Here is a 16566-nt window from a genome sequence, read left to right as displayed (position 1 = left end):
AGCACAGCACACACAGCACACACAGCACAGCACACACTGCACACACAGCACACACAGCACACACAGCACAGCACTAGCCCAGGCCTGTGTGGTCTCCAGGACTGTGCTCCTTCCACTTCTGCACTTGAATGCCCTCCAAACACCAACTCGACACAGTTCACAAAGATGTCCATAGAAGGCCAAGTGTGGAGGGCTAGCAGAGTACTAACTTACCAAAATATTAGACACAACTAAAACAAAAAACTATTTAAACCAAAGATAGAACTACAGAAGTTATTCAAAATGTATTCCAGATATTGAAAAAGATTTAAAACATGCAGGCTGAAAATCGAGGACGAGCCACTAGGGCTGGAGATCAGCCTGACCACACACGAGTTCCAAGCCAGCCTACTACAAAGTGAGACTCTGTCTTAGAAAAAGGGATGGGCAGAAGAGGAAAGGTATAAACACTCTTATTAAAACAGTTAAGTATACTCACAAGGAATTAGCAGCAAAATTCAAGGTTATTAACTGAAGACATTCTTCCAGTTCTGAATTAAGGTAAAACCATAAATCCAAGGTGGACAAAAAAATTTCCAAGCAATCGGCTTAAAAAAATAATACCCCATCCTAGGACATGACGAAATACAGAGTACTAAGGAAAGACTAGGTAGGAAGACAACCCAGGGGAGACACAGATCATCTCTGTACTGAGAACCCAGCAGAGACAACTGTCCGAGGCAGGCAAGAGGCAGTAGTTCTGCAAAGGGAAGAAGCCTGTCCTAACCTGAAGTCTCCTCTACATAGCCACACAGTATCTTCTACCCCACAGAAAGAAGAGGGGCGGGTGGAGGAAGAGCGTTATGTCTGGCCAGCCTCAAGCTGTCTCAGATCCACAGTCTCCATCCTCAGTACTATTAGACTGACCTGAACTTCAGCCTCCTGCCCATCCAATGTCCCCCAAACCCCTAGCCCACAAAGGCTGTGCAGAATTATTGAGATAGTTGGTATGATTTTAAAAGTTGCAAAGTTTAGGGGGGGGATTTGTTACACAGAAATAACTGATTGCAAACTGTCCACTGGCACCTCCAGGGATCCAGCAGAAGAGGCATAAATCAGCCCCAAAGGATGTCATCAGCCAACCATGACTTTCTAGTACCTCATTGCTGTGTGACACGTTTAGTAATGTGTGCGTGTAAAATAAAAGACTCATAATTACAGTTACGTCAGTAAGCTAACAATGATTATTCTAACCATTTGGGGGGGGTCAATAGGCCTCCTGGAATTCCTGCACAAAATCCAAGGGTTTTACAGGGAAATATTGGACTCTTAGCCACGTGTTGTGTGCCGTGATTGTTACCTGTTTGCTGAGCAAACCAAGAAAGACATTTTCACCGCGCACTCACCCCCTTTCCTCCCGACTTTTGATCGAATGGAACCATGGTGACTTGTTTGGAATCGCGTTGGTATGTGCAGTAATGCTTCACCCAGGACGTTCCAAAGTGACCTGCGAGGGGACACCGCCTATTAGTCACCTACATGCGTCCGCTGCACACAGAGATGGCCGCCGTGCTCAGCCAGAACACTCTCGTCCACCTGGCACTGTCTCAGGGGAAATGCGGCACGGCTAAACTGAAACAGAGAAATCTGATCCCAAGGCTGAGAGTGGAATCCAAACAGTGTTTTCCCCACGCAGATAGACGGGATCCCGACCTCCCAGCACAATACACTCAGTGGGTCTTCAGGCACAGGGAAAGTATGGGGTCCCTGGGAAAATGGATTCTCCCTCCCACCATCCGTCTCTATGACTGAGGTGACCGAGGAAAGGGTACGGAAATGCTCTTCCAAGTGTCAATCACCATTTCTGTCTGGGCAATGACGTCATGCCTCCCACATAGCTGCCCAGTGCCTAACCTCAGGGGTTCTGACCTATTTCTAAACCCCTAATTTTTTACTTCGGCAGAACTCAAAAAGATCTGAAAGGCAGACATGGAAACCTCAGAGACGCTAGGGATGCAGACTGGAAGTGACGAAACAGCTAAATGCAACCTGTCTCAAAATTCTCCCTGAGGAAAGAGGGCAGTGTCACAGCACCAAGGCCTGTCAAAGTCTCTAACTGTACCCAGTGCCTGGACAGTTCCTTCATGTTTAGGGACAACATGCTATTAGAGGAAGAAGGCATCATCAGCCTACAAGGACTTCAATCGATACTGGCTTTAGATGTTCACTCACTAGAAATGATCAAAATTAACAGCACCGGGCAAACAGAGTAAGCAGTCACTTAATAGTTACTAATGGTTTCACATGACTGCCAAATATAAGTATTGGCTATCATTTAATAACCTGGAAAGGCAGCGTAGGGGCTGAAGAGACAGATGAGCTAATAAAGTACTTGTCTGTCAAGCATAGAGACCTGACTCAGATCCCGGAAACCCACACAGAACTTATCAATTCAAATTTCATTTTTAAAATAGCCAGGCTTAGTGGGGCACAGCTGGAAAGGTGGAGCCAGGCAGAGCCCTGGGGCTTGTTAGCCAGTCTGCCTAGCCTACTACTCAGTGAACTTCAAGCCAAAAGAAAACCTGCTCCAAAAAACCCAGTTCGTGAGTGTGGCCTGAGAAACACCATCTGAGGTTAGCATGCACGCATGTATTCGCACACAATACATTAACATTTACACTGGGTCATTAAAGGCAATTTTAAAAATATTAAACATTCTCAGAGCTTGGTGGGAGTTCCAGTAACTACACAACAGGAAAATTCCAGAAATGCTTTGTCTTAGACAGTGTAGATGTCAAGGTAAGTAAAGTGATAGATAACAACCTGTGAGTGAAATGTGAATCTTACGATGTTATTGGCAGTGGAAAGATGTGGATGGACAGATGGTCAGGCAGATGTGCAGACAGACAGATAAGAAGGATCTGCAGGCATCTCCAGAAGCAATGCCTGCCCAAGGCTGCCAGTGCAGCCCACCCCGCCAGGCAGCACACTTACGCTTCTCCTGCACGTACAGGTACCCTTCCATGGTGTACGGGCTGATGGTCTTGTGCTCGAGGGGGTTCTCCTTCATCTTCTTCATCAGAGATTCCACTTCGGACCTGGTTCCTTCAAAGCGGTTTCTTGTCTGCGATGAAAGGGATTTTACTCAAATGATCAAATGAAGGAAAACTAAAATCTCTTAATCATTCAGAAGACCAGCCTTAGGTCAAAAAAGCAAATAAGGGACATTCAATGTTCCAGGAAATGGACACATATTCATTTGCAAAAGCACAGCTTTGCTCTACAGTCCCATGTCTGAATGACTCGAACTTCTAGCAACCACCAAGATCACTGAGGAAATTTAGAAAGCATGCAAACACCCAGCTTATCTCCTGAAAACCAAGTGGTGACTCTTGGACCAGGAGAGGACATTTAAACAAGCATTCCAGAACGGGGGACTCACATGGCCCACCTATCACACATCTGCGGGGTTATGGTCCTCACAGTTCCAGCTGCAGGAAATAGACTTTCACAGATGGCATCCCTCATAAAAGGGGTGCTGTTGGCTTTCTAGGTCTTTCCCTCAGTAAGAAACTCTTAGCTTCGACCCAGGTCTCAGAACCCCAGAGGCACAGCCTAAAGCCTCCCGATGCAGCTGCACCCTACGGCCCACCACCCTCCATGCTCAGTCTCTCAGAGCTCCTGACTGCCTGTGCATCTCTTTCAAAGCCTGCCCTCAGAAGACCCCTAGGACTGGAGTGCGGCTTGCCTAGCATGTATGAGGATTCCTGTTTCGTCCCCCAGAATAAAGGAGTGGGATTTATGCTTCATGAAACCATTTCTAACATATTTCACCTTCCTGTTCTCCAAGTCAACAGAGAACTACATGAGCTCCAGACTTCTAAAGGCCCTGCAGTAGAAGCCATGCAGAAATACCTCCATCTAATTCCCACACGGGAGCACCTAGAGACCTGTGCTCAATCACAGATTTTGAGAAGAGAGCTTACCCCATGACTTATGGCCCAAACTCCCTAAACAACTCTGCACTCAAAGGTCCCATGTTCAAGCCAGAGAGGCAACTGTATTTGGGGGTACTGATGTAGATGCCCTGTCAGTATTGCTAAGAACTAGACAAAAGCACATTACTGGAGCTTCAGGCCAACTCCCTTTCCTGCTCCTGGACACTCACATAAGGCCTGGGGTGGCCAGGCAGCTGCTTACACACAAGGCAGCGAGACAGGGCTGGGCTGAGCTGGGATTTCCACTGCCAAAGGAAATCCTGACAGTGCTATGAAAAACAGGCATAACCAGCAGCAACGCTTCCGGGAACAGAAACGGTACATCTGCGCCATCTTGCATTCTAGAACCCAGCCGGGACCCCACTGCACACACCTCATGCCAAACACACCCTCTCCTGTTTCTTTCTTCTGTCCCTACCCCCACTCACATTTTGTATGCTGATGGTCAACTGTGTCTTAAAGTCACCAAAATCCTTGGCCAGCTCATAACCATGGTGATAGAAAGTGAAGAGTCCTTGTAGGAAGGCCAGTAGCTGTGGAGAGGGGGAAAAGGCAGAGGTTATACAGGCCGGGTGACAGGGAAAGATCTGAGTTTCCAAGGCTGTCTGGGAAGTACAGAAGTACTAAGGACAACACACAGAGCAGCTCTGTGGGCAGGACACTGTCCTCCCTCACCTTGTGTCCCTGAATGCTCACAAACCCCCAAGTGCTAACAGGACCTTAAATGTAAGGAGGCACCTCCGGAGAGTGAGTCACTTCCTCCCTCAGTCATAGTGAGTGTTGGCTGAGATTGGAAACCTGTTTCCTTGGGATCAATGCTTACCACTGCCTAAGAACATCGCCTCTTAGAAACTAAAGTCTGGAGCTGTACCTTGGCTGCCTTCGGGAACATTAATAACACCAGGTTGTTACATGCAGTCAGAACATGATAAAGGAGCTGGTGTGCTCTGAGCCTGTGACCTGTTGAGCAAAGTCAAATCACAGAAATTTGCCCAAGACAGGCTCAGCCAAGGGGCATTTCTGGGTTCTTTCTTCAACTTCCCCACAGTATGCAGTTAGAGCTCCCTTATGAAGTGACTATTCACCTCCCTGATGTTATACTGGGTACCTTGACTTAACCCCCGAAGGCTAACGGGCAAGTATGCTAGTGGTCTACTTTCCCCTACACCGAGTGCTGAAAACACCAGCTCACCACAATGCTCACGGAACTTTTCATATTCCCGACAACCACTACAAGTACAACAACCAGAAGTATGTACTTCTTCACAAAGCTGACAAATGAGCCTCCCAGCCCTTCCCAAGTCCTCCCCCAGACTGCCTGCTTTCAGTTTTGTCAGGAAGAAGGTTACAATGAATGATAGACCATAGCTGAGAAGGACCTGCGCTGTTTGGGCTGCTGAAGGCACACCGGGTAGGCTGAGTGGTCCTCTCTGACCTCCAGCCCCTGCTACACCCGTTGGTCAGAAATGCATCTACTGTCCTCTGTGCTGTTCTATGAACATATCTGTACTTACCCCACATACACTCTGCTTTTCAAAGAGGCAGTTCTTTGGGGGCCTGAGAAGGGATTCCATTCGCCCTGCTTCTGGCAGGAGTGGTTAGCACCAGAGGAGGAGTGTCACCTTCAGGATGAACCGTATGCCCAGCCCAGCCAATCATAAACAGTATAACCACAACAGCAGGAGTGAGAACATTCTAGGAAGTGCTGCTTGTACCCCTGCCTTTGGCTCCCGGGCTACTGGAACAGATTTCCCCAGGAATCTCATGCAAGGAGAAGGAAAGTGTCCCTTTGAAACCTGGGACCAGTGAGGACAAACTTGCACATAGTTCTGACAACCCGTTGTAGGACAGACTGGAGACAATGATGGACCATATTGGGCCTGGACCAGAAATTCTTAGTTATGAATACCTCTTTTCTTCTATTAAACCCAAACCTTGTCTCGGGGCCTCCGAGATGGACTTGGGGAGGCAGGTTCACTAGAACTCTTTCTTTGTTCCTTTTTCCAACATGGCCACACTGCATGAATCTCTTTTCTCTGCTTTTCACAATTACCTCTGCTTTAACTGGCGTATATACTAAGGATGGGTGTGCAAATCTCCACATTATGGATAAGACCTAGGTGCTGTCCCTAACAACTCCGGAAAGTCATATTAAATTGGCAGTGTGACTTCCCACCATTTTGTCACTTTGGAACCTGATGGGGGAAGTCACCGTTGGGTTCGCTGTCTATAAAATATCTAGCAGTAACTTAGTTACAGCAGTAACTAAGCATTAAGGCCCTAGAGTAGCAAAGGCCAGTACTGAACTTTTTTTTTTTCAAAGGTAACGAGAGGTTCAGGTCTTCCTCTCCATGACTTTTCCTGAGAAGGCGGCACATGTCCCTTTCCTTCTGGACAACTCCACAACGAGGAGATGGGCTCTGCTGATGTCCAGGTATCCACCGGGAGGCTGCTCCCTCTCCTCCCTCCCTGCAGGCACAGCTGAAATGCTGGGTTCCACACTGCTCCCAGGCCCTAAGAACCTGCTTTCTGTTGAAATTTCCCACTGTTTTATTGTCTTATGAGTTCAGGTGTTTTACCTGCATGAATGTCTACTCAATGTGTGCACACAGTGCATAGAGAGGCCAGAAGAGGTCATCATATCATCTGAAACAGGAATTACAAATGGCTACAAGCCACTACGTGGGTGCTGGAAGTGAGCGTGGGTCCTCTGGAAGAGCAGCCAAAGCGCCCAGCTGCTGAGCCATCTCCAGCTCTTATGTTCTTTAAGCTGATGCCCAAGAGAAGCATCAACCTCGAGCCACTGCTGTGAGCTCAGCCTTCCTTCCTTTCACTGAATGTAAACAGGGCCTGTGTTACTCTGTATTACACTTTCTCAAACAGCGGAACCTAAGCACTGTTTAGGTTCCTCCTGTTGAGGCAGAAGAGGGGTGGATTGCTAAGATTTATATTGGCTTTCACTTCCGTTGGTCTTATTTTTTATAGGGAATATAAAATAACTTATATAAAAATATAAACTAATAAATAAAGTCATCTTCCTTGTGTGCTGTCGTTTGGGTCCTTTCTTTTCCCTCACAGCATCGTCCCCTGCATCTTCTCCCATAGCATCGTCCCCCTATACCTCCTTACAGGAGGACAAGAGCAGACTGTCACAAGAAATGCTTCTACCCCAACACAGGGAGGCATTTCTAAATCACTGGAATGCCAAGGGCTGTGGGCAAACCACTAAAGTTAGGGGAGAAAAAGAAAGATCCATTCTCCATAGGCTTCCGGGGAAGCATGTCCCTGCCAACACCTCACTCAGAGTTCCTCCATCCAGAACTCCTACGTAAAGGCAGCCTGTTGGGAGTACTTTGTTGCAGTGGCCCCAGCAAACCAACACAGTGGCCAAGAATTATTATCCTTTCGAGAGAGGACAGTGGGCTGCTGCGTGAGGAAAAGTCTGGTTTGGGTGAGACACACACTCTTTTCACCCATCTTCACCAGGAAAGCAGCAGTGGAATGTGTTAGTTCTCAGGGATGTCGGAAGTCAAACCCAATCAGAGGTGGGATGGGCTTACTCACCACACGGTGCGCAGGAGCTGCTCCGTAAAGAGACAGTCAGAATGTGTTAGAGGACACATTGCACACTATGGTCAGGGACAGACTGAGCGGGGAAGCCCCATACCGGAAGCAGCAAGGACAGAATGAAGCCTTACAGTGGGATAAAAGAATGAGGAAGGAGGGAAAGACTCAGTGGTGTAAGTACTTGTGATAAAACTCTGAGGTTGTGGGACCTAGAAATGTGGGGAGGGGGCTTAGAGTGATCAGTGGGACTTCTCAAGAGCTCTAACCAACCTTCAGGTATGAAAACTCAAGGCACAGGTGGAACATGGCTTCAGCTTCATGACATCAAGGTGTTGGTGTCTGCAATGTATACCTCTAGAACATGAGATGCCCAAACAAGAAGATACAGGCTTCATTCAGCACGCAGACTGGGTGGGTGGGAGTAAGGAGGGACGGGGCAGTGGGAAGGAGAAAGGGAGGGACGGATGGACAAATGGTTTATATCTCAAAAGTCCAACTTTCCTTCCTTGGACTCACTGTATAGCTGAGGATGACTGTGACCTTAGGATCCTCTTGCTCTACCTCCCAATTGCCAGAATCACAGATGTGTGCTACCACATCTGGCCTCTGCAGTGTTAGGGATCAAGTCCAGGGCCTCAAGTATTCTAGGCAATCACTTTATCAGCCAAGCTACATCCCCATGCCCCGTGTTTATTTTTCTAAAGACCAGTCATATACACAGACCAATGCTTTGAGTTCTTGTCTAAGAAACAAGTTAACATGGTCAGTATATACGTAGTTTAGCCTTCCAGGAACCTAAATGCTCAATGACCGACGCCTGTGCGCCCAGCAATCAATGGATTCTTGTAGCTTCTTTCCTGCCAGTAGTCAGTCAGATGCTCCTGCACAGTGAAGAACCAAGCCGTTCCAGCTTTCAAAGTGTTAGACATTCAAAGTGCCCTAGTATGTAAGGGTGGGGCCTGTGAGCTGCCTTTTAGTGAGCCCCCAGGACAATGCCCAGTACAGTACTGCTGGAACTGCACTGTACAAAGGGACAATGGGAAATAAGTCCGTTTGTACTTCTCTGCCTTCATTATATGATCCGATTCTTAACACATCTGTGAGGGCGTGTACTGGTTTTATCCCTTTGTGTAAAGGAATAGAGAAACACTTAGATGTGACCCTGTGCAAGGTCTCACCTAGTACGTAGCAGAGCTGGAATTGCCTCTGCAACGTTTTAAAGAAAATGTAATGATGGTGATGGAGAGGAGGAGGAAGCACAAGAGGAAGAAAAGCTCAGCCAATGAGCCAGGTCAAGCCGACAAATGTGTGAGAAGCACGTGCCTGTTGTGTGTGAGGGTGTTGTGGTTGTCATTCAACCCAAACTAATAGGTATGATATCTCATTGTCTCAATATGCGGATGGGGATGATCAAACTCAAGAGTCAGATGGGCTGGCTGGAATAGCATTCAACAAAATAAGCATATTTCTTTCTTTTAGGTCCTTTTTATGACTAATTTTTTAAAAATTCTTCAGACATGAACAAATTTTGACAAAGTCCAGTCTTCACCTCCCCCAACCTCTCCCCTGTCCCTTCCCAACCTCATATCTGTCTCTATCTCTCTGTCTCTGTGTCTCTCTCTGTCTCTGTCTCTGTCTCTGTCTCTCTCTCTCTCTGTGTCTCTCTCTCTTTCTCACACACACACACACACACACACACACACACACACACACACACATACACACACACACACAGTACTGAGTCAGTCAGAGTTATCCACTGTAGTAGGCGCAACCCACCGGAGGCCTGACAAAAGCTGACGTTCCCTCCCCTGGTCCCCTGGTAGCTGTTGACTACCTCTAGCTTCCCACCTAGGGGTGAGCCCTGTGAGTGCCCACGCAGGGCACTGCCGAGCTTCACCTGTGGGTTTTCAGTAGACAACCTGGAAAGGTCAGACCTGTAATCTGTACTGACTCCTAAGTGTGAGTCTAAGTCAGAGGTTATGTGACATCTGAAACCGGCAAAGGTCTGAGAGGCTCTTGTCACCCTGCAGTCTCCATGAAGTCTTCCGTGTGTGGCTCCCATGCTCAGGGGCCTCTGTAGGCAAAGTGGCACCACAGCTGAATGAAACCATAACAATGATGGGACAACCTAAAGGTCAGACTCTTTCATGCCCTCCAGGGTCACTGGCCAAGTCTGAATTCCCTTATGGTCCCTGAACCAAATCTGTGCTGTTCTATTTGCTTATGACAAATCTACTGTGAGAGATCACCGCATATCCAATTGGACTGGGTCAGACTGCTCTGAAGCCAGGGGCAGGCTGGGATCACTACGGTCCACATCCCACTGCTCCCTACAATTACTCCTGCATCTGGATCATAGACGGAAGAGTGGGACCAAGCAGAGCGGTCAGACAGTATGGGAGCCGTTCTCCCAGACTCCCGCTTGCACTGTCTCTCTGCAGATCAAATGGATCAGCAGGTAGCCAGAGGCAGGGCAGATGCTGACTGTACCACCTCCATCACTGAGTTGTGGGAAGAGTCCAGGAAGCCAAAGTGACAGGGCTCTGCACCTGAAAAGAAGGCACAGCCCTGGGCTGGGCGGCTCAACTTCCTCCTGTGGGGTGGGCAGCATCATTACCTGGTGGCTTAGTTCAGATGAACAAAAAACAGCTACTCACAGGTTCTACAAACTCAAACATCTTTCTCTCTTGCACTTCCTGCACCTTAAAGACATACTCCAGGGACACTTCGTAGAAATGTTGCCGAACCAGGTCCACTTGGCTGTCTGCCTGCAAACAAGACAGAATTTAACAGGAAACCAAGTCATTAACTAAGGAAGTCGCTATGCTAGGAGAAAAATACAGAGAGATAAATTTTAGAAACAAATCAAACAGCATAACACTGAAGACAAATGGTAAGCTATTCAACATGCATGAGTGCGCTCTCTCCCTCTCTCTCTCTTTCTCTCTCTCTCTCTCTCTCTCTCTCTCTCTCTCTAGAACTGTAACTGACCATAGCAAACACATTTCTTAACTCCAACAAAAACACCCATGTCCTGAAAAAAGACAAACACCCATAGAAGCATCCAGTAAATTCTAGTTGAAGTACAAATACTATTTTGAGTGCAAATTTAGTAGCCATTGAAGAACACACTGCTTTTTAAAATACCATCGCTGTCCACTAGATGGCAGCATCGTTCCATGCTGCGGCCCATTTAGAGCTTCCCTCATGGACTTATAAATTCAAACAGTGAAAATGGAGGCAGTTTTCTTTCCAAATTACAATGATGTTCTTTTAAATTAAAATCCAAGGAAACCAGGAGCAAGTCAGAGAATGTTGTCTTTCTTTTGTATGGTGGTGCTAGAGACTAGCCTATGGTATTAACGCTCTGTTAAGCTTACACTCTGAACCCCTTGTTTTTTGAGACGGGGTCCCTCCCTATGTAGCCCAAGCTGGCCTTGAACTCATAATCCTCCTTCCTTGACCTAGCGAGTGCTGGTATCACAGGTTTCTACCACCATGCTCAATCAAAGAATATTTTCTTAGAAAAAAGATTAACAATGCTTAAAATACATGTATGAAAGTACTGTATTAAAACAATAAAATATTATTATTAAGGAAACATAACCAGAGTTATCTCTGATGTCAGTCTTGTAAGTCACAGACACGAGGCAGGAGGTCAAGATTGCCCTAGTGCAGCCTTGAGACCAAGGGCAGGAGAAGAGCAAGGCAGAACCCAGCCGGAAAGGAAGACACGCCCAGAAAGAGGCACAGCCACTCGGGAGGTAGGGGGCAGCACTGAGCTTCTCTGCCACTTAGTTATAGAGAGCACAAAAGAGGGCGGGGCTAGGAGGGCGTGGCCCTGAGGGGGCTTCAGGGCAGCTTCTCAGCTCTCCTCCAGTCAGGTACTGGCTCACAAATAGCCCGGGGGCCTTGTGTGCTGTGCACAGGCCAATACCGTGCAGGGGCTCTATGATCTCTTACCTCCTGTAGCTGGGATTCCTTCTTTTTGGAAGACAAATTTAAATGCTTTTCTAAGATGCCACAATACTTCTCTGTCTCTTTGTCATACTTCTTTTTGGCTTCCTGGGGACAGGGAAGGGGGGGAGAAAGAATAAGGTTACTGGCGTGAGGTGGCTGGATCCCTCACAATTGACCGCTCCCTCTACCCACAATGATGAGTGCTCCTTAGGTGGACATCGAGGAAGGCAACTCCCAGACCAAACACCTAAGCATCACAGCTGCCCACTGACGGGGCCATGATGACAACAGTAGGGAAGAGGCACTGGGGAGTGTAACTCCACAGGCATAAGACAGACTGGAGAACAGGGAAGGCACAGTAAAGACCTGCCTCAGCCACATCAGCGTGGCTCAAGGAAATGGAACATGGAAACTCTTTCCTTTTGTTCAGAATTTTTTATTATCTTAAATCATTGTCTAAAGATGAAAAACAATTTCACAACAAACATGTCAACCTGTGTCCCCCACCAACATACATGTCAACCTGTGTCCCCCACCAACATACATGTCAACCTGTGTCCCCCACCAGCATACATGTCAACCTGTGTTCCCCAAGTTCTTAAGTCCCCAAGGTTCTATTTTTACTCGCTATTTTATAGGTAAGGAAACTCAGAAGGAAGCCAACTTGCATAATGTCCCAGAGAATGACAGAGCTGAATAGCACTATCTGCCCACACTCTGCCCACTTGAGACACGGTTTACAGTTTGTGCAACTGTAAAGCCTGTAGAAAAAGGTGTTTCCAGCCAGATAAAGAAGCCATCTCTCTATCCATCTAACAAAGTCACAGTGAGCAGTCACTACAGCGACTCCTCCTCTCTCATGATGGGAGCATCTGAGTAGGAAAAGAAACACAACCATCAGGGAGCAAATAAGCAACCTAAGACAGACACTGAAAAAAAAAAAAAGGAACAAAGGGTACTTGGGAAAGGTCTCAGTTGGGAGAGGAGATGTGAACTGAGACCTCCTGGGGAGGCAGGGCATTGGCTCCCCAAAAAGAGAGCCTGCAATGCTAATGCCTTAGGGCAGAAGACTCAGAGCCAAATTCTCCCAGACACCCTTATTTATCTGGTGAACAGCAACGTCCTAAGCATGGCAGAGAGCAGAAAAGGATCATATACCCACTAAGCAGGCATGAATCCATTCCTACAGATCTGAGGTTGGCTTAAAAGCCTACTCCTACTCAAACCATGAGGCAAGCAAATGTGAATGAGGAAAAGACTTGTAGAAAACACTTCCCCTCCAAGTCTGAGAACGGTCTGGGCAAACATCTCCTACCCATTAACCCACACGCTCAGAGCTGGATCCCAACTCTGTTCAATGCTCATATCACATATCCACTCTCACCAGCCTACTGGCCAGCAACCCCACAGAGCATCCTGGGGCCAGGAAGTGCCACTGCCCAGAGCTTGGGGAAGGCCAGGAGACATGAGTCACTGGCAATTTGTAACATTCTAGGGGACTGGAGCCTCCGCAGTCCATAGCCAATGGATAGCCATATTTTAGAGAAGATGACAGACAGACAGAAGAAAAAGCAGTCACCCTAATGACAAGACAGTGCCAAGGCCTTTGCAGGGAAAGCCCTAAGACACAGTATGCCAGCAGCCTGTCTCAGTGCTATCACACAACACCTGACAAGAGCAACCTCGGTGAGAAAGGGTTTGTTCTGGCTCACTTCCGCAGCAGCAAGTATGTAAGTCGTGGTGCTAGGAGTCTGAGGTTGGTCACACTGCAACCAGGGCCAGGGATACAGAGGGAGTCTAGTGCTGGCCCTCAGCTCGCTTCCTTTTTCTTCTTGAGGAAATATTACTTCCATCATGTGCGTCTCTGTGTGTCCATGTAGGGTATGTGCATATGAGCGCAGGTGCCTTTGGAAGCCTAGGTAGAAGTCCAATGCCCAAAGACTGGAGTTGCGGGTTGTTACGAGCCACCTGATTGGATGCTGGGAACTGAACTCAGGCCCTCTGGAAGAAGGGTATGTGCTCACTTAACTGCTAAGATATAGCTCCAGCCCTTTTACTTTTCAACATTTATTTTAGTTTCTATTTTGTATTTATGCGTGTGTGTGTGTGTGTGTGTGTGTGTGTGTGTGTGTGTATGTACATGTGAATGGACATCTAAGTTCCAGATGCCCAAAATGGCCAGAACGGGGAGTAGGATCTGTAAATTTAATTTTTTAAACCTATTTTTAATGATGGCTCTTAAATGCTTTAACCTCCCTTGCAGCCTACTCCCCGCCAGCGGTAGTGGAAAAGAAAAAGACATGGGGGTTGGGGGAGTGAACCTGATTAGAAAGGTCCCTTGGAGCAACTCCCGTCTGTGTTGTCTGGAAATCGGCAGTTCAGTTCACAGGTCAGCGGCAGCTCGATCCACTCACAAGCACCTCACAGACACTAGCCGTCCAGTCTGGTAGGGTCAGGAGAGCAAACACAAACCAGCAGTGGCGGTACTACCTAGCAGAGACAGCCAGGCCTCGGCCTAGGCTCCTGTCAGTAGGAGAGACCAGAAGTTCTCAGTCGTGCCTCTCTCCGGGACACAAAGATCAGCGAAGACTAGAGACCCAGCATTGGGCAGCTAGCTGTACCAGCAAGCCTAGCTCGGCCTCCATCACTGTCCACAGCGTCCTTTATATACGCCTTCTAAACGTATGTTCTCCTCGGGTCTTGCCCAGCACGTGCATCTGTCTCAGCTGACATCACTCTGCCAGTCAGCCTGAGTCCGAGGAAGCAGCAAGAAACTGCAGCACACCACCACAAGTTTTTTGGTGTATTTCTCTCTATGGAGTCCCAACAAATGGAGCTCAGCTGGGCAATGTAAGGCAGAGCAATACATGCCTGTCATTAGCAAAGGATCCTTCATCATGTGTCCTTTCATATGCTCGCATTAGCAAAATATTCTCTCCTGTGTCTGCTTCAGTCAAACATTCCTTCAGGAGTCTGCCTTAGTCTTTCACCTGTGTCTACTTCAGCTAAATGTTCCTTCACGTGTTTGCCTCAGCAAACCCTTAAGTTTCCACTTCAAGGATCCCCTGAAGCAGGAGTTACAGATGGTAAACTGCCCAACATGGGTGCCAATAACCAAGAAGTACATCCTAAACCATTTACCCAGACCCTAGCTTTCTCACTTTTCTGTAGCCCAGGAGATGCTGCTGCCTACACTTAGGATTGGCACTCCCAGCTCAATCACCTAATTAAGGCAATCCCTCTCCAGCATGCCCAGAGAACTACCTCTTTGGAGGTTTCGGACCCTGTCAGGTTAGCAGTCAATGTTAACCATCACATTAAGGTAACAGTCTTAAGGTGGGGCAGGGTATTATTTAGACACTTTGGACTCAAGGTAGTCTTCTACCTTCCAGAGAGAGACATCACTGAGGAGCAGATAAAGAACAGGGTTGGGATCCTGGAATAATTCCTACTCAAGTGGCAAGTTCTGAGCAACTACCATCACTTTCTAGGGCTCAACTTTCTCTCTACAAACACAGGGTGACTAGACAAGACCTGTCGCTCAAGTTTCATCTTCCGGATCACAGCTCTGCAATAAAATAAGAACATGCGCTCTTCACAGAGACACTTGGATTAAGTGAATTAAACTCCAACCGTAATGATGGTGCGATAATGGAAGTCACAGAGCCACTGGTAGTACTGATGGTGACACTAATGCAGTTGGTAGTGGTAGTGACTATCACTGTAATGGTGGTGGTACTTGTTATAATGTTGCTAGTTAGTAGTGGTAGTAATGATTGGTGGAAGTGATAATGGTTGAACTGGCAAATTTTATGTCAGTGACACACACTAGAACCATTTGTGAAGAACAAACCTCTACTGAGAAAATGCTACCACCATATTGGTTCTTGATTGATGTGGACGGTGGTCCTAGGTGCTACAAGGAACAAGCCATGAGGAACAAGGCAGTAAGCGGTGCTCCTCCCTGGCTTTTGCTTCAGTTCCTGCATTGAGTTCCTTCCCTGACATCATTTGGTGACACACTTTCTTCTTCAAGCTGCCTTTGGAAATGGTGCTTATCCCAGCCACAGAAACTCTAATGAAGCAATGGTGGTAGTAGAGGTGATAATGCTAGTGACAGTAACAGCAATGGTGGTAATGGTGATAACGGTGGTCATGGTGGTTGGCAGTGGTAATGCTGATGATGGTAAAGTATTTGTCATCCACAACCACTTCCTCTATATCAAATGCAACATTTGACTTGCACGTACCAGCTTGATGAAAGAAACCCTCCCTGAGCACATACCACAATTTGGAACTTCCTCTTTAGCCAGAACAACCATATCTGCTTGTTATTCACCAACTCTAATTGCTGGGCTCTCACATTTATTACTTGTTTTTGTTTTATTTTTTAAGTGTGGGGGGGGCAGGATTTACATGTGAATATAGTGCCCTCGGAGGCCAGAGGAGGGCATCAGATACCCTGGATCTAGAATTAGAGACAGTTGTGAGCAACCAACGGGTCCTTTGTGAAAGAAAATGCACTAGTCCACTGAGCCACCTCTTCAGCTTTTCGTGTCTACTCTTAATGATTCGTGTGTAGCTCATGTTATAGCCACAGGTGAATGAATGAATGATGAACATTGTCCTTCTGTTCAAATAGCCATGAATACATACTACTTTAAGTACCTTATATGAATTCACTCATTGATTCCTAAGAACTCTGTAGGGTAAGGTTTTATCCCCTTTCAAAGATGAGGAAATACAGATGTAGAGGTTTAGAAACTTCCCCAAGTTCACAGGCAAGTTGAAGAAGTGAAATTTGGAAGAAGCAGCCCCGCTCTAGGCCAACCCTTAACCGCCACCCTCATGAGTCCATTCTACCTTCAATACAAGCACGGCAGTGTAACTCCACAGCATGTGCAGGAAAAGCCAGCCTGCTCATTTCAGGAACATAAACGTAGGGCCACAGCCACATCAAGATCTGGGATCACACTTTATCCCTGAGCTACCTCTAGCACAAGAATTTCTAAGGGCTTTGTGATGGTTAGTGCTGACTGTGGACTTGACAAAATCTAGA

The 16566-nt window shown here is 47.2% G+C and overlaps 1 protein-coding gene across 3 annotated transcripts in view; it reads right to left on the bottom strand.

Annotated features, from left to right (window-relative positions):
• The window catches only part of ARHGAP26 (Rho GTPase activating protein 26), a gene marked incomplete at its 5' end in the record, with an annotated part of 370628 nt that overhangs the window by 246076 nt on the left and 107986 nt on the right, over positions 1–16566 (bottom strand). For all 3 annotated transcript variants that reach the window (XM_080920301.1, XM_080920302.1, XM_080920303.1), the window contains 5 exons: positions 1386–1486; positions 2974–3103; positions 4406–4510; positions 10205–10315; positions 11511–11612. In XM_080920301.1, the coding sequence (XP_080776427.1) occupies positions 1386–1486; positions 2974–3103; positions 4406–4510; positions 10205–10315; positions 11511–11612 (549 nt within the window). The remainder of the gene's footprint in view (positions 1–1385; positions 1487–2973; positions 3104–4405; positions 4511–10204; positions 10316–11510; positions 11613–16566) is intronic.

Source organism: Micromys minutus (assembly GCF_963924665.1).
Source record: "Micromys minutus genome assembly, chromosome: 8".
NCBI classification, from domain to species: Eukaryota; Metazoa; Chordata; class Mammalia; order Rodentia; family Muridae; genus Micromys; species Micromys minutus.
Note: the sequence above shows the minus strand (reverse complement) of the source record. Positions and strands in the feature narration are given on the sequence as shown.